General features: G+C 31.7%; 1 protein-coding gene and 1 pseudogene across 1 annotated transcript; both read left to right on the forward strand.

Annotated features, from left to right (window-relative positions):
- The first annotated feature begins 3786 nt into the window (after positions 1 to 3786).
- On the forward strand, positions 3787 to 26126 carry LOC139901953 (2-alkenal reductase (NADP(+)-dependent)-like; annotated as a pseudogene).
- Positions 26080 to 27836, forward strand: LOC139898394 (pentatricopeptide repeat-containing protein At5g06540-like). Its single transcript, XM_071881122.1, has one exon. It carries the CDS (start codon positions 26213 to 26215, stop codon positions 27803 to 27805), a length of 1593 nt encoding a protein of 530 aa, XP_071737223.1. The 5' UTR covers positions 26080 to 26212; the 3' UTR covers positions 27806 to 27836.

Here is a 27836-nt window from a genome sequence, read left to right on the forward strand (position 1 = left end):
ATTATTATAAATAAAATACAAATGATATACATATATATATATATATATATATATATATATATATATATATATATATATATATATATATATATATATATATATATATATATATATATATATATATATATATATATATATATATATATATATATATATATATATATATATATATTAAAAATATATTTAATACATATATCATAACAAAGATTAATATTATTATATAACAAAATCAATAAAAGAAACATATATATATATATTATTAAAATAAAAAGGATATAACTAATAAATTTATATATATATTTGTTCGATTACAACTATGTATATTAATAAATATACAAATGATATAGGTTCGTGAATTCGAGGCCAACCCTGCATTGTTCAATATAGTCATATGTATTTTTACTACAAAATACATTAGGTGAGTTTCATTACTCCCTTTTTAAATGCTTTTGCAATATATATTTTTGGGACTGAGAATACATGCGCTGTTTTTATAACTGTTTTACGAAATACACACAAGTAATTGAAACTACATTATATGGTTGAATGATCGAAGCCGAATATGGCCCTTTTGCTTGGTAACCTAAGAATTAGTAAACCGATCTACTAATTGACGCGAATCCTAAAGATAGATATATGGACCCGACGAACCCCATCCAATGTACCGGATGCTTTAGTACTTCGATGTTGTTTTATATCATATCCGAAGGATTTCCCGAAATGATAGGGGATATTCTTATATGCATCTTGTTAATGTCGGTTACCAGGTGTTCAATCCATATGAATGATATTTTTATCTCTATGCATGGGACGTATATTTATGAGAACTGAAAATGAAAATCTTGTGGTCTATTAAAATGATAGAAATGATTATTTATGTTAAACTAATAAACTCACCAACCTTTTGGTTGACACTTTAAAGCATGTTTATTCTCAGGTACGAAAGAAATCTTCCGCTGTGCATTTGCTCGTATTAGAGATATTACTTGGAGTCATTCATGACATATTTCAAAAGACGTTGCATTCGAGTTGTTGAGTTCATCAAGATTATTATTAAGTCAATTATAGTTAGATATATTATGAAATGGTATGCATGTCGTCAACTTTCGATGTAATGAAAGATTGTCTTTTTAAAAACGAATGCAATGTTTGTAAAATGTATCATATAGAGGTCAAGTACCTCGCGATGTAATCAACTGTTGTGAATCATTTATAATCGATATGGACTTCGTCCAGATGGATTAGGACGGGTCCTTTCAATTTTGTAATGTTGTGATTAATGTTAACTAAGTTGGTTTTCTTAACTATGGTTTGTAAACATTAACTAGGGTTATTTTGGTAATTACGTATATATTTCCGCTGCGATAAAAAAATCCGGGTGTTACAGACGGTCTCTAGGGTTCATGATTAGTAATGCATCAATTCAAGTTATGAATTCTAGGGTTCATCATACAACTAGATTAGGTTTTCATAAAATCATTGTTCATATGTTGCAAGTACATTATCACTAAAAAGAGTGATAATGTAGATAATGGTAACATCAAAACACTCATGTATTGATGAAAATCAAGTTTGAAAAACGTTAACACATGTGAACATTAGGAAAATCGATATTAATCTAAGTGCAAACACATTATCATCAAAAGAGGGTGAGAATGTGAAGAATGTTAACATCAAAACACTATGTATTGATGATAACCAAGTTTACCAATCATTGATACATATGAACGTTATGAGAATAAGTGTTCATACAATTGCAAACACATTGTCACTAACTAAAGGTGAGAATGTAAAGAAAGTTAACATCAACGCTCTCATGCAGTAATGTTAACTAAGTTTACAAAACATTGATTACACAATTGAGTCATTTATACGTACACTTTAAATTAAGTTAAAGTGTTATTGTATAGTAAATGGCAAGGACCAATGATGCGGAATCAAGAGATAAAGGCATTTATGATCCACCCAAAGGTGCAAAAGCATGAATTGCTTATAACAAGAGATGGATCAGTTCGAGAAAATTTATAGAAGGAAGAACGGTAAACTATAGTGCATTTCCGGAAGCAGTTGATAAATTTGCTCATCTGGGACTAACCGCATTCATTTTCTTGGAAGGACTGGTATATCATGAACTCGTGAAGGAGTTCTATGCCAACTTCAGTTTCAAAAATGACAAAGTAGAACTTCATCTCAGAAATCGATGGCATGAACTCTCTCTAGAGGAATTCGACACGATTTTGTGCGTTCCTTCTGAAGGGCTTTGTTTCTACAGTAGGAAACACAAGCTAGAAAATTTTCCCGAGTTCATAAAACCAACCGATGTCCTAAGCCAGTTCTACAAACCAAATGCTGATCACTCAGAGATTCTTTCTAGGGGATTGATGGGAAGGGATCTACTACCTACGTTTAATATCCGGAACAAGATAATAGATCACAACATCTATTGCAAATGGGGGAATCATGCAAATGTTCATGTCACTCAGATATTTGTCATATGGGTTATTGAATTTGATAAGACCATCAATGTAGCTTTCCTTATGGCCTCACGAATGAACAAAATGCTCACTGAATCAACTAGAGCACTTCCCTATGGTCTACATCTCAACTTGCTATTTGCACATCTCAAGATCATGCATCACGTCTCGCATGGCCCCTCACTTGAACCAATCAACAAACTCACTGCTATCAAAAGCAGCCATCAATCACGAACATCTCTCAAGAGACACGCAAGTTCGTGTAGCGATTCAGAAGATATCGACAAATAGGACCCTGGTGAGGCATACGAAGAAAGGAAAATTGCTTCTGAAAGCGAGGAGTACAACATTGAGGAAAATTATCAAGAATTCTTGAACATGAACATGAATGCAAGGGTTGACAAAATTCTTGATAATAAAGTGAAGCTCAGAAAGAACAACTCCCAAACCAAGAAGGTCATGAAAGATATGATGAAGGCACTTTCATGCAAATAAGTGTAGAAGGAAGAGAAGAATTGTGTTTAAATTTCTATTTGTAAGACTTATGCTTAAGTATGTGTTTGAACAAATGTTAGTTAATGAAGATAACTATGTATTTAAAATAAATTAGCATGCTTAAGTAACAAAAAGATCAATAAGTCTAAAACACAAAAATTAAAGAGACTTTGTGCGGTCAATACCACGGTCGACCGTAGAAAGAACCGTGGACAATCTGTTAAATCCTTGTCCATCACAAAATTCCAAACATCAATTAAAATATTTTCAGAAGTCAGAAAGAAGTTAATTCACATAACATAATCTCTCATCTCTCGATATGACTTTGCACAACAAAAGACTCAATTACGTCAAACTGGAAAGAAAGCATTGAAGTATGCTATCTTTGGTGTTGTCCAGAATGCTTATAAGAATCACCTCTTTAAGCAACCAAATCCACCAGCCAAATCATAATCGAAGGATGAGACTCATAGCATAAGGACGAGAAGTATTCTCCCATCAATTCTCGACATACCTTCTTGCTAACTTCTTCGCAATAAAATGGGATGCCTTTATCAACCTGAAGGGACCATTGTACTCTCTCCACGTCCGAGAATTCTATGCAAACTTTTTCTTTTCACATGATGAGAAAATACTATTTTCTCTCTATGGAAAAAGCTTCTCTCTATCACTTCAAGAATTTGAAAACATCATGAAAATTCCAAATAAAGGACTAAAGTTCTTTCTAATTCCAAACTCTTTTGATGAGTTCCCTGATTGGATGGAAAGAGAAAGTGTCCTAGGAAACATTGTGTGATGGATTACTTCATCAACAATGATGGACAATGATGGACTTTTATGGCTTCATCTCTCTTTAACATATGATCTTTGGCAGCAAGTCATTACCATGAATGTCTACAGAAAGGGAGAACAAATATCGAGACTAAACAACAATGAAATTACTCTTCTATGGTGTCTCTCAAGATCTTTTGAAGTAAACATTGCATATCTTATGGCTTCAAGAATGCAAAATGCTGCTCAAAACTCTCATCTGCTTATGGTCTTCACCTAAATGAACTATTTGCTTATGTTGGACTGAACACCTCCTTTTATTATGCTACTCAGATCTCCTTGTGCCCAATCAGCAGAGCCTCGACGAGACCACTCAATGAATCAGAATTGGATGATCCACCAAATTTTAACTTTCTCTCTCCTCGAGAAAAATGAAAAGTGATTCATAGAAACACTCTGAGAATTTGATGATTCTTAACCAAGCTTGAAAACATCATCAAGGGTGGTCGTCGCTTCTCTCATCACAACACTTAGGTCTATGCCACCACCATGCAAATTTCTAGTGAGATACTGTGAATGCACGATCCTATCTTAAGATTTGTGTGTTTTGTGTTTTGTGGGTGTAAATTTCCACCATGTACGATTCAAGGGGGAGCATTATTCTTAGAGCGCATTTAGCTTCAGGGAGAGCTACCTTTTTTGCTTCGACAAAAGGGGGAGAAAGTTATGGTTATGAGTGATGTTAATACTTGTGCGTATTTATAGATAAATTTTCACCATCACTTATATGTTTGTCATCATCAGAAAGGGGGAGAATGTTAGGGGAGAATATTGGTTTATGCTTAATGATAATATTAATCTTAACCAACGATAATAAGTGTTTTGATGATGACATACGCACATGACCAAAAGTGATGATAGACATCTTGACATAAATATACAAGTTCATTAATCCACACTTACTCTAGCAAAAGACCAAACCATATGAAGCTTAGAGTGAAAACATTAGGAAAAACAAAAAGAATACAAAACTCAAGTGTCACACGGTTTGGGTCCATAGTCGACCGCAGGTCAGACCGTGGGACTCATGTACTTTGGTTTATGAGAATGGTTTAGTCTTGATTAACATAATGTCTTAAAACATGCTTAATTGAACTTATTTGTTTCACTAGGTAAGACATCAAAAATGCATCTAATTAATCCATGTGCAAGCTTAAAGACAATTAATAACATGCTTAGTGATTAATTAGGTTATTCTCATCAATGACATGTTGACCAACCAATAGAACTTAAGCAAGTGTGTTAAAAACAAATAAAAGATTATGACAAATCTGAGATTACTTCAATTGGTTATCAAGACTTGTATCCAAGAATGTTAGACTTACCTCTTTGGTCATGATAAGTCACTATCAAAAGAGCACAACCAATGAGAATCATGAACTTAATGCATATAGTATTTGTATAGGATGTTGGGTATTTTTTGCAGGTATTAAACAACGGTTAGGTGAAAATGACCCACGATCGACCGTTGTCTGAGCTGCAGCAACGGCTAGTTTTTTTTGTCTCTCTCTATAAATAGCAAGACTTTGAGAGCTTTGAAGATTTGACCCTCTTGCATGCTTCAACTCTAATTCATCGGAGAATCACAAGATCTTAATTCTTATATGTTTGTGATTAGCAAGAGAAGTTCTATGATCTCATAGATTGTAGAAGTGTTGTAAACTTACTATTAAATTACTATTTTTGTGAGTTTACTTAGTGTTGTATTATCCTTTGAATTGTCTTAGGATTTTCATCACTAAAAGGGTGAGTCTTGTACTTTGTAACTAGAAAGTTGATTAATTCCATTGGGGATTAATACTTGTCCAAGGTGAAGACAAGTTGAAGTTGTGATGTGGTCCAGCGGTTGGTGGCCTTCCTCCTTTAGGAGAGGTCAGGAGTTCGACCCCCGTTGGCTACATATTAAAAAACACAATTTTATCCCTGCCATGAAGTATCCATCCATGGAACCTTTACCATATCGTTTGGGGGGTAAAGGGGAGGGGAGTTTTACTTAGCCGTGCCCTTGGATCGGTTTCAAGGTTTCCTCCCAGACAGCGATGGGGGCCGGGTTGTTATCGCTGCATCGGCATAATCGAAACGGGAGATGATCGTAACGGGTGGTTTAGTCCCCCTCGGGAGATCCCAATCGCTGTCAAATAAGAAAAGGTGAAGACAAGTTGATCTAAGTTAGAGGTAATCTTTCGAAGAGATATAAAGATTACGTTTGTTGTCTACAAGAAGTACAAGATTTGTAAAATGGATCTCCACCGATTTTGTAGAAGGCTTAGTGAAGAAAACTCCCAATTAGTAAATCGGGAAGTGAATTAAGGTGGATTAGTTAACATCTACCTGAACCACTATAAATCCTCGTGTTTATATTCTTTACTTTATTTTCCGTATTACTTTAAACACAAACACTATACACATCTAGTTTGAGTTGATTAAGTTGATCAAAGTTGATTAAATCTTGATAATCATCAAAAAAGCTTTAAAGGCTTATTAAGTAACTATTCACCCACTCTCTAGTTACTTACGTAATCAATTCTAAATAATCAATTCGAAGAAGGTATTTTCAAATTTTGTATGTTTGAAATTTTGTAACTACATTATTATTTTGCTAATTAATAGAATACATGAAAATTAAATGGGATCAGTTACAAATATAAATGATTGTGAATTTGGTATTAATTGTAAGTAATAGTTAATATTAATGTAAACAATTTGTAAGAAGAGAATATGGAATTATTTTAAAAATAAAAATAATGAAAGTTTTTAAAGTGACATGTGACATAATTTAAGTAGAAAATTTTTGAGTTTGTACCTTGTATGACACTTGTATTAATTAGTATTCGTTAAGGTTAGTATGGATCCGAAACGGCCCGCCCGATGCGGCGGGGCCTTCCGGGTTGAATATTCATATTTACTGTAGCGGTCTGTATTTGTAAAATTAAAAATGCGTTGCGGCGGATGTGTGTGAAAATATGGGATTAGTATCTAGTATACCTAATGGCGTGTGCGTTTTTAACGCCAGGAAAATCTCGTAATTTGGGTTGTTTATTTTACGCGCATGTATATGTATGAAAGATAGCTCGAAATATTTAGCGGTTTTAAAAAATGTCCATTTCGCGTATAGTTTGTTGCATTGTATTCGTAAAATTATTTCGAGTTGAACGGTGATGTCGAAAAAATGTAACGTGTGGCGAGCGAAAAGATATGTGCCCTTAAAAATTTTGGTGGAATTTGTTTAATTTTTTAATAAAATAATAAAGCTACATTTGTTACCGCTAAAAAATTGACAAATTTAACATTGTTTGAGGGGTGAGTTTATAAATTTGTTGTTGGTGTCGTTTGGAAAGCCTAAGGAGGCTAAAACGACTAAAATGCCACGTCTTTTAGTATGTTGAGGATTAATACCCATCTATAATACAATTACAATAAAAAAACTATTTATTAGTGATAGTATTTATATCGAAAGCATAGTATTGAATACTAACGCATAGATTATGAGCTCATATGTTGAAACCATTATAGCTTCAATTTACAATTAATCGATAAAACACCAAACATGAGCCCGCAAAATTTTGTTTTGAAACCGATCGTTTATAATAATAACTGATAACCATCACAGAACAAACATTAACTAATACTGGAAAAACATATTCACAGTAAAAACATAAGTTGTAGCTTAAACATCATATAAACATAAAGTATATATTATTAGTAAGTAATTTGTAGTAATTAATAATTAGTAATAGTAATTACTTTAATTAATATAATATGAGTATAAATCATGCCCGAATGATTTATTTGTAATAATCTATATATAGTTCAAGGGTAGTAAAATAAAAAATGATGAATATATATATACTTCGTATAACAATAATATAAAAATAATATAATTATTCCGTATAATACAGTAATATATTAATGAATATGAATATAAATATGATAAATATAATATAAATATCATATCATAATTGGTAATACTATCTATAATATTCTAACGTTTTTTTTTAATTATATATGTATGAGACAGTGGCATGTACCCGTTATTAATGAAAAAATGACACGTAAGATTATTTAATTCAGTTTTTCTAATGACCCGTCCTAATCCATTCGGACGAATACATTACATTTGGTTACATCGCGAGGTACTTGACCTCTATATGATATATTTTAAAAGACAAACTTTCATTACATCGAAAGTTGACGGCATGCATACCATTTCCTAATATATCCAACTATAATTGACTTAGTAATAATCTTGATGAACTCAACGACTCGAATGCAACGTCTTTTGAAATATGTCATGAATGACTCCAAGTAATATCTCTAATATAAGCAAATACTTTCATACCTGAGAATAAACATGCTTTAAAGTGTCAACCAAAAGGTTGGTGAGTTCATTAGTTTATCATAAATAATCATTTCAGATAGTATAATAGACCACAAGATTTCATTTTCATAAACATCATTCTCGTATCAGGCATTTCGCAAACTGCATAGAGATAAAAATCATTCATATGGTGAACACCTGGTAACCGACATTAACAAGATGCATATAGAATATCCCCATCATACCGGAACACCCATCAGACATGATAATTTCGAAGTACTAAAGCATTTCAAATTCCAGAATAGGGCTTGTTGGGCCCGATAGATCTATCTTTAGGATTCGCGTCAATTAGGGGGTCTGTTCTCTAATTCTTAGGCTACCAAGCTAAAAGGGGCATATTCGACTTCGATCCATTCAACCATATAATGTAGTTTCAATTACTTGTGTCTATTTCGTAAAACAGTTATAAAAATAGCGGATGTATTCTCAGTCCCAAAAATAAATATTGCAAAAGTATTTAAAAAGGGAGCAAATGAAACTCACATAATGTATTTTGTAGTAAAAATACATATGATGACATTGAACAATCTATATCATTTATATGTATATTAACATATATAATGGTAATCGAACAAATTTAGGTATTATTATTAATTGTTATTTTAGTAACTTGTACGTTTTATTAATAACTAAATTAATTATATTTATTTTTATATACATTAAATAGATAATTAATATTTATTACAAACATATTAATATAGACATGTTTTATGTAAATAATATATTTTTATATAGAAAATCTTTATTTGATATATTAATAATACTTATAATAATAATGATAAAAATAATAATATTAGTGTTAGAAATGATAAAAATGATAATAAAAATAATAATGATAAAAATAATGATAATTCTAATAATAATAATAATGATAGTTCTAATAATAAAAATGGAAATTTTTATAAAAAAAAAAGTTTAAATAATAATATCACTTACATTAAAAATGATAATAATAATAAATGAGTAATAAGTAAACTACCTCAAAGGAGTAACCCTAAAAAAATGCCCAAGTCCGGGTTTGAACCCGCGACCTCCCGCTAACTTGATGACATCCTTAACAACTCCTCTGATCATACTTTTTCTGATTATAACTAGGATTTAGATTTATTAAACCTGTTTTTCTGTTTCTACTTCTTCCTCTTCTTTAAAAAAAAATAAAATGCAAAAGCCTGGGCTCGAACCCGAGACCTCTTGTTTAAAACACTTCCTTCCAAACCATTCTTCCAACTGTTTCTTTCTGAAATAAGTCGGACCTAAAATCTATTAACCCAATATTCTGTTTATTCTTCTTCTTCTATTATATTAATCATCATTATCATTATCTATATCGTAATTCATCTTCATTTCTGATCATCTACTCATCATGCTAACCATCCTATATCATAAAATTAATATTCTATCATCATAATCATGATCTTAACATCACCATCATCTTAAATCGTTCTATCATCATATAAAACACAAAACAATTCGTAACATGCCCTCTCATTATAAACTAATACTTCAGGCCCAATATGCAAATCTAAGTAGCCCATTTATCGTAATATAGGATCTGGTAACCAATAAAATAGAATATGTGTGTATCTGGATTCGTCTGTCCCCGCAAAAATAAAAAAATATAGTAGTAGCAATTATCACCGAATTCCTTTTCTATTGGTCTGCCACATTCCTCAAATTGGTTTTCTATTTCATCATGGGTCCTATCCTCTTTATAAAAATCTTCATATTACTTATTATCATTGTATTCTCACATCACAATACCGTTATCATTAATTATCTTATCATCATCATAATCGGTTGAGTGTGATATTGGGTTTAGTTTTGGTGGTTGGCTCATTCAAAAGAGAATTATGCAGCAGGTATGTATTGTCGATTAACAGTATAGCCAGAAAGGAATAACCCATCGATTCATATAGTTTGTGCATCTTTGCTAGTTGTGTTTTCGAATAATAACACGAGTGTAGTAGTAGAAGACATGAGTAGTTGGCATGAACTGCAGTAGCAGATTAGGTGTCGATGAATGAGCTGTGGTGGTGATTATGTGATGCTAATTACGGCTGCAACATTAAACTATAAACAGAAGTGTACTAGTAGCAGTTAAACGATCGTATAGTAGCCTAAACAGGAGACTATAATTAGCCGTTGGGTATGATGTTAATCAGTAATAGAAAATAGAAGGTGTTTGATGGAATGGTTTCGATGGTTACATGGGTTGTGTGATGGAGGTTTCGAGAATTGAAAGAAAGAAAACCTAGCGAGTGATAGTTGCAGCAAAGGCTGCAGTTTTACGCTGAAACGGAAACAAGTTATTAGAGAACAAGTATAGCAGTGAGGGTAGTGACTTATGGTGATTTGTGAAAGGTGTGATTGATCATGAATATGATTGTGGGTTTGTGATGGGTTAAGAGAAGTGGTGGGTTGTTTAACTCAAGGGTGATGTGTGGTTTTACTTCAAATCTAAACGGAAGACACTACAGTGGCATAAGTGGTGTTGATGGAAGGTGGTCTAGTGTTGGTGGGTTCACGATGGGGTGTTAGGGTGGTTGATGGTGGTCTCAGTTTCAATTAAGAGAGAGAATGAGAGAGATGATTGGTTTCAAAGGTAGTCAATGGTGTTGGAGGATGGTGATGGGTTATTAAAGTAAGGAGATAGATGGTGGTTCTATGCATCCAAATGTATATGTATATATATATATATATATATATATATATATATATATATATATATATATATATATATATATATATATGAAGATGAAGATGTGGTGATTTACCTTGGTGATGGAGAGCGGTTGTACGTAGTATAGGTGGCGGAGGTTTTGAGAAGAGTTCATAAGAAAGAAGATGTTTGTTCATGGTGTCGATGGTTGATCGCATAAGTGTTTGTTTATGAAGTGTATGTATATGTAAATGATAAATCTATATGTGAGGTGCAGGTGATTGAGAGTTCAAGTGGGTTTGGTTGTTTGAAGTAATATACAAATGCAAGTGTATATATATATACTAGGTAGACCTTAAAAAGTTTAATCATTCTTACTAAAAAAACGTGTTCATAATTGTAGGCATCTTTGTTCCATAACCAAACAAACTATATTAAAAGTTGATTTGAAAATTTGCTCTGCTTTATTAAAAGTATTGATATAAATATATGTATAATCCTATAAGTGAAAATGAAAGGTAACAAACACACTAGCAAGCACAGTAATCCATTACCGACAGTTTTAAATAGGATAATATTTCGTAGTCCGTTGTTAATCAGTGGCGGATAAAAGTCTTCGAAAAAATCCCAAAATTTTAAATTAACTATATTTATTTATTTTGGTCATTATGGTAAAAATTTCAGTCATTAACTATTAAATAAAAGTTACATTAATTATTCACTCCCCACCCCAAGTAAAATATAAAAAGTTTTAAAATTAAAAAAAAAGTTCCTAAATACATTTTTAATAAGCCTAAAATTTATAGAGCTCATTTTCGTATCACCGTTTATTTTAAAATTACATAAGTTTGAATTTAACTTGCTTAATATCAATCGAAACATCAAACGAGTATTACAATCATTTACTATTTTTTTTATATACTTTATTTATATATAAAGATATATTTTAAATAATAATTATTATAATATCCTATTTTTATTTTATTAATTTTTAATAACAACAACATATAATACTTCAAATTATATTTTGAATTATTATTTATATATACATACACACATATATCTATTAACAATTAATTGTTCGTAAATCGTCGAGAGCAGTCGAAGGTCAATTGAATATATGAACATCGTTTAAAAATTTTCTAGACTCAACATTACATACTTTGCTTATCGTATCGAAATCATATAAAGATTAAGTTTAAATTTGGTCGGAAAATTTCCGGGTCGTCACAGTTTTGAGAAAATTACACGTAAAATTTATAGCACATGCTTTATACGGAGTAATATATATATATATATATATATATATATATATATATATATATATATATATATATATATATATATATATATATAATACACACACACACATATATATCTATAGTTAATATTAAAATCCTACAATGATGATGTCATTATTAAGCTAATTTCTTTGTTAACAAAAAATCAAAAAGAAAAAAAAAATGTAATCATGGTGGGTGATGTCATTAATCTAAATAATTTTAAATTAAAATTAAATCTTATTAATTAATTATTATTATTATTAAATCTTATTAATAGTTATTTTAATTATTAAAATTAAATAATTTTGAATTATTTTAATTAATTATTTTGAATTTAGTATGAGAAGGTATAAAAGCTAGGCAAAAGAAAACCAATTCTAAATTTATATTTTAATTTACACTTTTAAAATAAAATAACAACCAATATTATCTCTTATGATTGAATATGGATTGTTTGATATGCATTTTAGGTGTTTGATGAAATGTTCAGCTGACGAGTTTCTTAGTCGGACTATGTGATTCCACGGGTCATTAAACTAAATGACTTTAGCATTTACGTTCACTTAATACCTAAAACATATCATTAAACTGTTTCGTTTAAACAAACTCGTGGTTCCATGGGTCATTTCACTAGTGTGTGTGTGTATATATATATATATATATATATATATATATATATATATATATATATATATATATATATATATATATATATAACTAGTTTTTTAACCCTTGTTTCGCGCCGGGGTTCGGTTTTCAATGTATTTTATTATGTTTATTTTGCAAAATTATTTCGTGGCTAACGACGATGTCGTTGAAGCGCAACTCGAGTCGAACGAAAATGTATAACCCGTTAAAGATTTAGATGTAATCTTAAATTAACAAAATATGTGTATTTTCGCGTTTCGCTATGGAGTTGTTGACTTTTTAAAATTTAACGCAATTAACTCGATAGCTTATATTAACTCTCCGTATGATTTAATAATATAATATTTACTGAGTAATATCAAAAAAATTACTAAATAATTTTTTTAAAATATAATAAGACCCATATGTATATGTTGTTAATAGATGAAAATGGTTACGGAGCCCGTGAGGAAAAAATCAACGTGTATGAAAGGTGGACTCAAATATTTAGCGTTTTTTAAAAAGCGTCCGTTTTGCGTATAGTTAGTGACATTGTGTTCGTAAAATTATTTTGAGCTTAACGATGGTGTCGGAAAAATTTAACTCGTTGCGGGCGAGAAGATATGACCCGTTGAATATTTGAGTGGAGTTTATTTAAGTTTTTTTTATTTTATGAAAATGTTGATTTGATACTCTATCCCCTGTTTGGGGGGTCGATTTCAATTTTTGAACAAAGTGTGAGGAGTTTTTTTGAAAGGGAAAAAAAGTGAAAAAACGAAAACGCCCTCAATACTATTCATAAATTTTGTCTAATAGATAGTATAGTAATAGTAATAGTCCTACTGTTCACTTTGACTAACGTAGTCATTTTAGTCTCTTTTAACCGGCGGCTTTCATAGATGATATACTTATTAATGCATAAAACCAAGGTTGCAAAATTCGCTATTCGGGGATTAATTGGTCGGGACTTTGAAAAGATTAATCGGCAATTCGGGGATTAATCGGAGATTAATCAGATTGTACTGTACACATTAAAATATTAAAATTTAAAAATTATATGTGTAAATATTAGAAAAAATCATAAATATAAAAATAAATTTTAACATAATTGCCTAAAATTGTTTATTTTGCTCCAAAACTATAAAGTTCTAGATTATATTAATGTTAAAATGGTAACCATTTTTTACTTTGACCGATTTTGGTTACCAAATTCGATTTTAACCCATCAATTGACGTTGGTCATTTAATTAAACGGATTTTTGGAAAACGGAATGGATTACTCTTAAAAATGATTAATCGGAGATTAATTGGCGAGTAATCGGGTTTTTTATAACACTCCATAAAACAACTAATTGTCAACTTGTTTATCTCATGTTGTAATTAAAAAGGTTAAGATTGATTTGGTATCATATATTTTGTCCTACATGCCAACCATTCATAGTTCATCTTCTTATGCAACTTTCAAGTTAAATATATCGATTCTTGATCATTCGACACCCAGTTTCGAATAAAGGTTACAAACAAGTATGTAGTCATAAAGGATCAAATAGAGGGTACACCCAAAGAATGCGATTTCGAGCTTAAGAGTGAATCTTTTTCGCTTTCAGTTAAACCTGAATTTCAAGATATTATCATCAAAAATATTTATTTATCAGTTGATCCATTTAAGATTAACCGAATGAAGGGTGTTAGCTCTTCTAAAATCTATAACCTATAATAATTCGAATGCATACGCCACGTGGATAACCTACAACCTATTCTAAATTTTTTATTAAAAACTTGACATCTGTCCAATTGCAATTCGCTTATTATTGAAAACCCAAAATCAAACCGTAAGTTTCTTCTCTTTCTTTTCTCTTTATCTTTCTTTTCTCTTTCATTCGTATATACGTTTCACTCTACTACTCAATTAGGGTTCCTAATTTCTTCACAAATTATAAAAAAACATACATAAAGCAGTCTGAGTTGTTTTGAGATATATGCAAAACGACTGGCGATCAATTACAAGCTGCATCCATTTTCATCCGTTATCTCTTATTCCTAAACTCCCAAATTAGGGTTACCAAATTTAAATTTCATATAGCCCACTAAATCATAACCATTAGTCGATAAATTGATCCTAATATATTCAACCAAGTTTTCATCAATTAAACCACCATGATCGAACGATCATTCAATTAAACCAACCATTGATTACAACTGTGCTTTTAGGGTTCATACGGAACCGATGATCTCAGAAAGGCTCAATTCAGACCGATTGTAAGACGATTCAGTAACGGTATGTGTAAAACGTTTATTTGATTTCTAAATCCATACTTTTACAAACACACATGGTTTCAGTTGGGGACGTTCTCTTCGAATGACAATGTTTTTTATTTATTTATTGACTCTATGAGATTTGGATGAATAGAGATATTATTCGATTTATTAACTTTATGAGATTTGGTTTTTTCAGTTCTTCATTTTTTATTGATAATATTTATTAATTGGTTTTAGAATATTATTTTTATTGATGTTGAGATTTAGGTAATTTGCAGTGGTGGTTCATAAACTTGAAAAGGCTGCAGGCAGTGGCGGTTTGGATTATGACAAAGAAGTTGCAGTAGAAAATTAGTGTTGCGAGTGAAAACTTTCAATTTGAGGTGAGTGGTTAATTAGTAGTTTTGTATTCTTTGGATTTGTAGCATTTGAACGGTCTACTAAATAGTAATGTTTATGTGTATATGAGTATTTTCTGTTTCTGATTATCTACCACATCCTCTAAAGCAACCACCTGAATTTGGTTGCTGTTCTCTTATGCAAACCCATATGGTACCCAGCGTACCATATGGGTTTTTGGTTTGATTGGGGTCTTAACCTTCTGGATTCACTTCTAAGCCGTCGTCGATCTCCTTAACGATAACTGTTAATTTTCCCTTTTTTTGTTTCCTGATTTGTTTGATTTTGTTAACCATTTGGCTATGTTGACTATTGCACTATGTTTATTTCTTCAGATTCAATTTTAATTAGTTATTGTTGCTGTTGTGTAGTTGTGTTTCATTGTTACATGATGCTTTATAGCAGAATTGTTTTTGAACTAAAAAGAGTTTCTCCAATACAATTTACGGTGCTTATGGGTGGTCTTTAGTTTGATTTAGTTAAAAATGAATATATAACCATGTATGATAATGCGATGAAAAGTATATGCTCATACACAGTACTAACAATTGAGATGCTATTAAGAATTGAAACTGTTGTAGAAATCATGATGTTCATACCCTGTGAACTTTGGTTGAGCTGTGCTGGAAAATGTGTTCTATATTAAGAAGACTCAGTTTTATGTTAACTCCAATGGTCAGTCTTTTGCTCCTGCTCAAGACTAAGGTTTTGTATATATTAAGCATAAGGTTTCACTTTTAGTAGCTCTTGGATGAAAATTTTGTGACATTGATTGATTAAAGTAGTTACTTGAATGTTGTAGTTGTAAAATTTATTTTTATGACTTTTGAAAAATTGTTTGCATCTTTAATGATTTTTTAAATTGACTGATTACTTGTTTCATCGAGTTAATCATTCATTTATAATTGTTCTGTAGCCGATGGTTATAAAGACAAAATGATCGAACAATGACGATTGTGAATATGAAGATGAGAGTTTTGTTTAGGAGTTGGATTTGATGAAGAATTAATTGAACTAAGTTTACTGCAACAATAGTTATTCTGTTATTGGGAATAATGGTGCTTTTGATATTGAAGATATGCCAAAAATCCTGCCATCGCGTTCCCAACTTTACTTCATCTACGGGCTCTAAATTTCACCTGGTGGATCTCCTACAATAACCGTTTATTGACGTCGGTACTTCTCTATTATACAAATGAGTATGATCATATATATAATATATACCTAATTATGTATACATTGTACATATGTAATATATGTATAGATGATACAGTTTTAGTTAGTGTCTCCATAACCTTTAATTTTTAGGATATATATGAATCTACCACACATCTCAAAACAAACCTGGTACCTAGGTATGTTTTACGTTCACGGGATAAATTCAACTGATTATTAGACTCTTAACTTATCTGAGTTTATAAGACACATTTCTTTTGCTTCTTTCAGGTAGATTTAACTGTAAGTTCCGACTGTACTTGTACAGTGGTTTTACTTAATGCAAATGATTCTGAAAAAACCATATTCGATCAAGGTATCTATTTACCTACCTTATAATAGGTATAGATGTTTATGTGTATTTTTTATGATCACCTGTAATTACTAGAACTTCAAGGCGATGACATGCCTTTTCGGACGTTTGTACCTGCCCTAACCCGTCAAATAAGGATCAAACGAAATGGTTTGAATTATACCTAGCAAATGGGTCGAGATGGGTCGGGTTGGGTCAACGATCAAATGGGTTAGGGTCGGAATGGGTCATGGGTCGAAACGGGTCGAAACGAGTCATGGGTCGAAATGGGTCAGAACTAAAATGGGTCGAAGGGGTTAGGTCGTGACCAGGGTCGGGTTGGGTCAAGACCCGGGTCGATTGGGTCGGTTGTTCGTACATACATCTCAGCCTAATTCCTTTTTAACTTTATGTTTTTTTTTTAATAATTTTTGTTGCCTTTGTTGTTCGTTATGAACAATATTTTGTCAAATTATGATTAAGCAATGCAATTCTTTCCGTTACTAACATCTTCTTTCAAAGTGTGCCTGTCGTTACCGGCTACCTGTATGAAATATGAATACCGCCTTTTATGGTCGATCACATAGGAGTCCTGGTGCGTTTGCCTTTGCTGCTGTTTTATATAAACCGTTGCACGTGTGCGATGTTTTATCCGTGAGTATACATGTATATGACTTCCGAAGGTGCTAAGCACACCAACTGACTTTATATTTGCATCCTTTTCACTTTACTTGCTTAATCAATTTAATTTATATTTGATTTTCAAAGCTTTGTTCTATGCTATTATTAGCAGTCAAAGTTCAATTTTGGTTCCCAATTTGAAGCTTTATATATATATATATATATATATATATATATATATATATATATATATATATATATATATATATATATATATATATGTTTTGTGGTATGGTCCTATTGTGTCCAGTTGGAACTCAAATGTCGGGGCGATATCAAGCAGCTCATTTCGCTTATTTTATGACGACTGTAATATGCGAATGCGGTAGCAAATGCATATATAGGCGTCCTCTATGTCGTAGTACCCTAGAAATACTTTTTAATCATTTAAATTGTGATTATTTTTAGGTGGGGAGCGTCTCCGAATGGTTGAATTACTTCAAGAGTATCTTGCATATACACTACACATACATAATCTCGAATTTCTACATTGAACCTAGAAGGAGATGGATGCAGAGCTACAACCTTTTTAGAACATACATCCAGGTGGGTTCCCACAACAGTATTTTGATTTTAACACTTACGACAACATCAGGCAAACAATGATGGAACATTCTGTCACAAAACAAAAAATAGAAAAGATACACTACTAAGATCAGATTGGTTATTATCGCAATATTAGGTATTCACTTTTATGTTTTTCGATATGACATATTTTTGTTTTAAGCATTGCAATTGCAAGTTTTGATTCTTTCTTCAATCTTGAATAAATAAATACGACCGGTGTTGATGCAGGTCCAAATTTTCAACAACAATAGTCATTCTTTTAATCGTCATAGTAGTATTCATCAATTGAAGTCCAACCAATTGGTGATCTTACATAATCAAGGTGTTGTGGTTCGAAGAAGGTAAATATTTATACCTTTTATATGGTTTTCAGTATATAAAATAAGGATATGCTTGCACCTTTATATATTTGATACTGTTTGATTTGGAGTACTAGAAAAATCCATACAATATTTTTTGGTTTGATTCACATAGTTTATAGTATAATATTAGTTGTATCATATTTGTTTGTTCATTTGTCTAAATATTTACTACATTGGGTTCAATCATAGTGCGTATTTGATATACTAATTTTTGACCTCGGTAGTTCTCTTTTAGATTTTTTATTCTACCCGTACTAAAAAGTAGTTGTCGTGGTGGCATCTATGTTTTAATTTGTAGCATACCATCTGTGTAGCATCTAACCTAGCATTTGAGTTTTGACCCGTCCCAGTCATTTATAGATAAAAGTATAATATTTGTACTTGTATTTATATTTTTGACCTAATTGTCTATATGGTTTCAAGTGACGAATGAACTTGAACATCTTCTTGATGACGATGAAGATATGAGACAACTGTATTTAACAAGGAAGCGGTTACAGAATCAACAAAGTGAGGCTTTGTTAGGAGGTGTAGGTTCGGTTAGCTTCACCAATGTTTCCACTTCACCAATGAAACACATGATATACTAATTTTATACTGACTTTGGTCATTTGTAATGGCATATATTTGTTTACAAATTATGCTGACTTTGGTAATTTGTAATGGCTTTGTTCATTTGTAATGGCATATTGCAGTGTGATTGTGTGACTTACCAGTTTGACCAAAAAATCTTACAAAAACAAATGACCTGAAGCTGTCATTTTTTGACTTATCTACCATGTTTCACATCAAATACATAAAGCTAACCTTTTTCATTCCATTTGTCCAATTTGTTGTACTTAAAGAACTACACAAGTGATCAAAATGTGTTGATTGCAGATTTACGTCAAAATGTATTTACGAATACTAACGTATTACTATACTAACTTTTTAAGTCACCGTGCAACGCACGGGCTATTAAAGCTAGTAACTTCAGATTTTGCTTTAGCTATCGTTCCTGGCGAGGTTAGTTCTTAACTGCATAATGTATCTTATTCAGTTTTTTTATTTATTTTGAAAAAGTTGAACACAAACCTCTTAGTAATTCAAGAGGTTGATTAGGATGGAAATAAAAGTGTGTTGGTTATAGCCGATATCTATATAGTCATATAAAGTTCTAAAATGATGATGTCATCATTAAGCTAATTATCTTTTAATTTTCATAATGATGATGTCATAATTATATATTAATTTAATTAAAAATAATAGAAAATCTTTTATAAAAGGAAATACTAATATCTCCTAAATCTATAGTTTCTATTAAAATGCTAAAATGATGATGTCATTAATAGGCTAATTCCTTTGTTAAGAAAAAATTAAAAAATAAAAAGAAAAAAATCTAAACCCCTAAGCTGATGTCATAAATCTATTTATTTTACAATTAAAATAAATTAATATTAATATTAATAATTATATTATACGGACTATGTGATGAGGTAGAATTCAGCTGTTAGGGTTACAAAAATCTCGCAAAAAAAATAAAATAAATAACTCTCCTCTTATTTCTCCCTAAATCATCGTCTACATAAACGATGGAGATGTACATACGTGATCAGGGTATGTGCTTTAAAATCAGGCTAAATTCATCTAAGGTTCAGATATACATGCAATACGCGCAAAAGTAATCAATTTCTAAGGTTCGACGATATATCATTTATATTTAGGGTAATATCCGCATCAGTTTGGTAATCGGTTAATATCGACATCAGGTTAGCAATCAATTTTTGTATATGAATCTGAAATCATTTAGTAATTTTGAAGTATAAAGGTTAGCAACCAATTTCTGTATATAGGTTAGTAATTTTTGTATATAGGTTAGCAATCGATTTCTGATGACTCTTCTATGTTTTTTAAGTTATGTTCTTGCATTTTTACAGGATGCTGAAGAATGATTTTGATGCTGAAATACTACCTAAATCGAGAACCCAGGTTGGTATGTGTTATTTACTGAACCTTCTTATTAGGAACTTACGATTGGAAGACAATAAACTCAGGGTAAAGGGGAAGCTGACTACAGGCAAGCACCTTTTTTTATATGTATGTATTGATTAATATCTTTCTTTAGTTTGTTCTTATTGTTCTGATGTACAAATGTACATACGTGATCAGGGTATGTGCTTTAAAATTACAATCCCTTTTGCTTTGAAATTCTAATTGTACTCGAACTACAATTGAAAGTTATAACTTCTCAGTCATTGCAAGTTATAGAGATCAATGCTTACTTACAAAGAAACCCGTGATGATGAACTACATCTGAAGCTCTTTATGCAGTTTTACATACTGGTCTAGGTATGTAGTCCACAAACCATACCTTTCTGATTGAAAACTAAATTATTTATTGTTTAACAAATACTTCATTAAATATGTTATAATACACTTGATAGTGCTATGATAACTAAGGTTCAATCTTTTTACACTATTATATTGTTCAATGCTATGAAGTTCTATTAGAGTTATTTTCTGTTTGTAGTAATTGTTTGAATTGGTTACTTAGTGAGATCTTACGGGGAATCCAAAATAAACTTTAATGCATTTGACTCTGTAGTTATCTTTGCCAAGGAAAGGTGTCAGATTGTGGAGGGTAATACAACTTCACTTCATGTTATATTAGGTACATGAAGCAAACTACTTTTTAAGGCGATGTGGGTTAAAAAAAATGAAATGGGTTATAAGTTGCCCAAAATCAACTTTTAGGTTGTTAATGTAAAAATCACTTCTACTTGAATGGTTTAGTGATTTCATTTAGCTTCGTTGATTGGTTTTTCGTGTAGTTAATTCTGTAGAAAAACAACATTAATTGTGTGGTGATGAAGTCTTGGTGCAGAAAGACACAAGGCCTTAATTGGGGCCAAAGTGTGAGCCTTTTTTATAGCTTTGAAAATAATGTGGGCATAGTAAACCATAGTTGATATTCATGTTATTAAATGTGCTTCTGGTGAAAAGGTTTTTGTTATTGTTTATTTGTTTATGTAAAGATCATGCTGTTTTGTGAGTGGGCTGCCTCTTTATAAGACACTTATTTTGACATTTTCTTTAGGATGTTCTCTATGATGCTAACATATATCCATGTGTTTGCAGATATTGGAATCATGTATTATTATGCTAATCATACGACTTGGGTCAGCTGATTTCATTAAGTCTAATTTAATACCTTGCAGATAGTTAGTACAAGCACAAGGACATCAAGTCTCTTCGGCCACCTCATTTCGTATGTAAGTTTTATGGTTTTGTATATAGTGGGAGTACATACCCATAAATTTTTTTAGCCATTGTTTACTTGTATCACATGCTCAAATTCATATGTATTTATTTTTTAATTTGGAATACAGTTTGTATGCTTTGTCAAGTTATGTAAACAGATCGTAGACCCATCAATCTCATCATTTAATTTGTCTATTTTTTCAATATCAAGAACGTTACGTAGAGATATAACAGCCTAATGTATTATGCTTAAGTGCATCGATATATGTTTTAGGCTGCATTCAATTATGTTGATCTTTGTTACTGCAGGTTATAAAAGAATCTGTTCCCCAGCTCAAGTATGTTGTAGGCTGCATTCGATTTTAGTTCATGCTCTTATAATCAATATGGTCCTAACTCCTAACTCATTGCTTAATACAATCCATTTATCACAGGGAGAAAGAAAAGGAAAAATAAATAAATCTTCAACAACTTAGATTAGTTTGAGGTAAAAATTTTCTACTTTTTCGTTATATCAAAATTCTCTCAAACATACACAAGTAATTCTCCTGAAAGTTGTGTTTATTCGTTTTCGTTGCAGTTCTTCATGCTCAAGTCATTATCATCCTTCAAGGGAATCAATTCTCTGGTACCGTCTCATTTTAATAATGTAACTATTCGTCTACCAAAAAATAGGTTCGTACATTTTCAATCTATGTAATCATTGTTTGGTCATTTTAAATTATCTATGACGTTTTTTTTTTGCAGAGATTTTATCAGTTCAATAAATCATTTGTCAATTGGTTTGTGGAAATACAACATGCTTAATGCTTAATATTATAATTGTTAATCTTTTTGTCTATTTCTTAGCTTGCGATTTTTGTCTAATCCTTGACATGAGTTTTCTGTGCAAAGGTTTTATCTGTTCATGAATCCCCGTAAATATTTTTCAAACGGGTTTTTAAATTTAACAAAATGATTGGATGTGGATTATTTAATATGCATTTTAGGTGTTTGATAAAATGTTCACCTGACGAGTTTCTTAGTCGGACTCTGTGGTTCTACGGGTCATTAAACTAAATGACTTTAGCATTTATGTTCACTTAATGCCTAAAACATATCATTAAACTGTTTCGTTTAAACGAACCCGTGATTCCACGGGTTATTTCACTAGTTATAATTTTAATTTTCTAAAAAAATTTAAAAGACATTTATTATTACTAATAATTATTATTGTTATTAAAAATATAATTATTATTTACTTTTAATATAATAATTATAATTATAATTATTAAATTATTAATATTCAAATATGAATTCTTTTTACGAAATTAATTACGTTACATATGTACTCGAAAATACATGTCTCTATATTTATAAAAACAACGACAAGTTTCTTAGTCAAACGGGTCATTAAAATAAATGACTTCAGCATTTACATTCACTTAATAACTAAAAAATGTTATTAAATTGTTTCGTATAAACAAACCCGTGATTTCACGGGTCATTTTACTAGTTAGTTCTAAATGATGAAACATTAATATCCGTTTCATGAAAATGTTTGCCCATTTTCATTTTCATATATACTAAACGTCACAAAAAATTTGCAAAAAATTTGGTCATATTATGTATTGATCAATGTAGTTTTTGTCGAGGAAGATTTTTGTCAAACAACCTATATTCAAAGGGTAAAACATGTAAGTTTTCAAGGGTCAAAGTGGGGTAAAATTTGTAGCTTGGGGGCTAGAATGTGAATTCCTAACTTTTTATAATAATAAATAAATAAAATCCACCCAATATTTTGGCGGGATTTATCCTTTTTTTCGCCGCGAGTTAGGTTTCTCCATCATCACCGTTCAACTCGAAATAATTTTACGGACAAAACGCAACTAACTATGTTCGAAACGGAGCTTTTTTTATTCTAAAGAGAAACATTTTAGATAAGTTAGTATATATAATTAGTGTTGTAAAAAACGGACGAAACGGGTGTCGCAACGGGCGTCACAATGGTTTTACCATGCTACTGTTGCAACGGACCTAGAAACGGTTAAAAAGGTCAACAACGCTAAAAACACGGCCAACAATGGTCAACAACGGCCATGACGGTAAATAAAATGGTAGAGACGGTAGAGACGAGGTTCGGATGGATGTTAACCAACGTTGACTTTATAAATAAATTTTAGACATAAACATTTCTAACACAAATATTTCAAATTAAAGGCAAATTTCTATGTTTAGTTTGAAATATTTATGTTTGAAATGTTTATGTTTAAAATATATATAAAAAGTCAACGTTGGTCAACATCGGTCTCGACCCCATTTTTTCCGTTGCGACGTTTTAAGGTCTTTACCGTCTCGCATCTTTTTCAACCTTCTATATAATCAGTTCAAATAAATTGCTAGAGTAAATGGTAAATTCATGAGTTTGTAAGAGAAAAGACCTTGGTTCAAGTCCTCCTGCCCCGCCCTTTTTTTTTCTTTTGTTTCCGCAATTTTTTTCTCAGTTTTTGCTCAGTATTAGTTTCATAAAAGACGTTAAAATGTTTTATTTTCTTTTGAAAGAGTTAAAACAAACACTATAATGCATGCTGGTGCCAATAGTTGGTTTTGATAGAAATAAAGAAGTGAAATATTTAGTAAAAAGAACGTTACTTTTATAAATATCGTGTTTTGAAAATTTTCGAATGTACAACATTTTGTATGTATGTAATAAGTAGTAAACATACGTAGACATTTTTTACATAAATATCGTCTGATACTACAAACGGGTATCAAACAACGTATATCCAAATGCAATCGCCGCAACGCACGATTCAAACTTTTTCCATTTATACTCAAATAACATATGCGTAAGTACATCAACGCAGGTAAAGATATCAAAGATACGAAAAAAGGAAATAGCACCATCGCGACAAAAACTTCCATTTTGTTTCAACGACCAAGCCGAATATTGCAACTGTTTTAACTATTTTCTCAGCATAAATATGTCATGCTACATATCAAAGCCCCACTACTACTTTCGTATGACTAGAACTATTTATTCAACGTAAATATGCCTTCCTACATAACAAAACAATGTATCCTACTAGCCACAGCATCGCGCGGCCGTTCTTAATCTAGTTTCAACTATTTCAAAAGAATTGTTTTCTAACCATCCAAAAGTAAAAAAAAAAAAAAAAAAAAAAAAAAAAAAAAAAATCACATTTGACACTCTATCTTACTTTTGTTGCACACTAGATCTGTGTAGTTAACATCTAAAAAAATTGTCTTTATAAAAGACCTTTATCATGTCAAACATATTCACAAGAATTTTATTATTCAATTAGACCACTCACTACATCGTGGAATGAACCCCAAAGGGTTGGTTGAGTGGTTGGTTGTGTGGCCACTTCAAAGGAGACCTATGTTCAATCCTTACAACCTCACTTTAAGGCCTTGTCTTTCGGAAAAAAAAAAAAAAAAAAAAAACTACATCGTGGAATGGAGGCGTCAGATTGACGTGGCCACATTTTGATGCAACTAACACTCAATATTATGGGGCTTTAGTTTTGAGGAAACTGAGCATCAGTTAAGAACTCGTCGGAAAAAGTTATTTTTTGACAACCTCTGAACTACTGTATATTATGGTTGGTTGATAAATTAGGTAATTGATGCTTATGGTGTTGGAAAAGTAGTTGCATCAGGACATCCTGATTTTGAAGAGGGTGATTATGTTGTGGGCCTTATAAGTTGGGGAGAGTATAGCATATCACAAGGGCTCAATCTAAATAAGTTGGACCCAATGGGCCTACCATTGTCTTACCACGTTGGGATTCTAGGTAAGTCTCATTTTCAAGAACCTCATTGTACAATGTTTTTTTTTTTTTTTTTTTTTTTTTTTTAACATGTGTATCTAATAGACTTTATGAACCAACTAATTCTAGAGCGACCACATGTTTTTGGGTAGTTCAGAGTCATCGTGGGTAGTCCAGCGTCATTACGGGTGAACCTCGCTGTACAACGCTTTTAATGGTCTTAAATCTTAAAAACAATATTTTATAGGTCATATATACTATTCATGTATACTAATACATACTTGTGATTCATTGTATTCTGTTATTGGTTGGTATGGTACAGGGTTTAGTGGGTTGACTGCTTATGCCGGATTCTTTGAGATATGTAAGCCCAAAAGAGGTGAAAAAGTGTTTGTTTCTGCTGCTGCTGGATCTGTTGAAAATTTGGTTGGTCAATATGCTAAGGTTTTAGGATGTTATGTTGTGGGTTGTGCTGGAAGCCAAACAAAGGTTTAAAGAAAAGCTTGGATTACCTGAAGTCTTTTCTAGTTTTATGTTAGTGAAAAGGCATTTATTTTCACACACACTTTTTTTTTTATCAGATTATTATAAATTATAATTACATGAATAAAATGAATAATATGGAAATTTATATATGTATTTAAAATATTTGTTATCCAAATTCCCGCTACTTTCAGATGATTATGAACACCGTTGAAACCTGTTCTAACGCTGCACTAAAAACCCTAACGGAAAAATGCAAAACCCTAACTCAATTCAAACAAATTCACGCTCAATTAATCAAATGTCACCTGCCGGACAACCCGATCGCCATTGGACCACTTCTATCTGCAGCTGCAACTTCCAAAGATCCATCTTTCTTTTCGTACGCTCGCTCCATCTTCCAAAACCTTCGTTTTCGAAACACTTTCATGTACAATACCATGATCCGCGGTTACGTTCAGAACGATAATCAAGTTTTTGCGGTTATAAGTTATATAGATATGTTAAGGTTTGGTCTTGCAGCTAATAATTATACATTTCCGCCATTGATTAAAGCGTGTTGTTTGTGTTCGAGTATTGTGAATTTAAAGTTAGTTGGTTGTTCGATTCACGGCCATGTTTTGCAATTAGGGTTTGAAGGTGATCAATTTGTGGGGACTTCGTTGATTGAGTTTTATTCTGCGAATTTTGAAATTGGGAGTGCACAAAAGGTGTTTGATGAAATGCCTGTTAAGGATGTGGTTTTATGGACTAGTTTAATCGATGGGTATGGTAAGAATAAGGATGTTGAGAATGCACAGTTGTTGTTCGATGAAATGCCTGAAAGAAGTGTGATTTCTTGGAGTGTGATAATGGCTGCTTATTCACGAATTAGTGACTTTGAGAAGGTTGTTTCGTTGTTTAAGAAGATGCAGGAGTTGGGGATAAAACCCAACGAATCTGTTCTTGTAACTGTTCTTACAGCCTGTGCTCATCTTGGCGCACTTGCACAAGGGTTGTGGGTGCATTCGTATGCCAAAAGTTGTAATCTTATTTCGAATCCAATTCTTGCTACTGCATTGGTTGACATGTATTCGAAATGTGGTTGTCCTGATTTAGCATTATCTGTTTTCAACTCTATCTATGTAAAAGATACAGGGGCTTGGAACGCTATCATTTCAGGCTTGGCGATGAACGGAAAAGCAAAAAGTTCACTAGAATTATTAAACGAAATGGCCTCACTAAATATTCAACCAAGTGCTGCTACATTTGTAGCTATACTTACAGCTTGTACACATACCAAGTTGGTCAAAGAAGGGCTCGAGTTATTTGAGAAAATGGATAGACTTTACGGGGTTAAACCGCAGATCGAGCATTATGCGTGTGTTGTTGATCTTTTTGCACGAGCCGGGTTGTTAAAAGAAGCTATGGAGTTTGTAGAGAAGAAGTTGGGGGACGTTGGTGAATTAGACGCTAACGTGTGGGGTGCTCTTCTTGGTGCGTGTAGGACTTATGGAAACGTTAAGGTTGGAAACAGGGTATGGCTAAAACTGGTTGATATGAAAGTTAATGATTATGGGATTTGTGTTGTGTCGTATAACATGTATAAAGAAGCTGGTTGGAAACGGGAGGCGGAAGAGGTTAGAAACATGATTGCGGAATTTGGAAGGAAGAAAACGCCAGGTTGTAGTGTGGTAGAGGTTAATGGTGTCGTTAAAGAATTTGTTTCGGGTGATATTAATCATCCTCAGGGACTGGAGATACATAAAATGCTCGATTCGTTGTTTAATGTGGCTCGTCTTGTCTAACTGAATTCACAGATCGTTTGGTACTAAATAT

The sequence above is a fragment of the Rutidosis leptorrhynchoides genome, chromosome 3, assembly GCF_046630445.1.
Source record: "Rutidosis leptorrhynchoides isolate AG116_Rl617_1_P2 chromosome 3, CSIRO_AGI_Rlap_v1, whole genome shotgun sequence".
Lineage (NCBI taxonomy): Eukaryota > Viridiplantae > Streptophyta > Magnoliopsida > Asterales > Asteraceae > Rutidosis > Rutidosis leptorrhynchoides.

Coding starts and splice junctions, on each gene's coding strand:
- LOC139898394 (XM_071881122.1), top strand. CDS start 26,213: ATGATTATGAACACCGTTGAAACCTGTTCTAACGCTGCACTAAAAACC.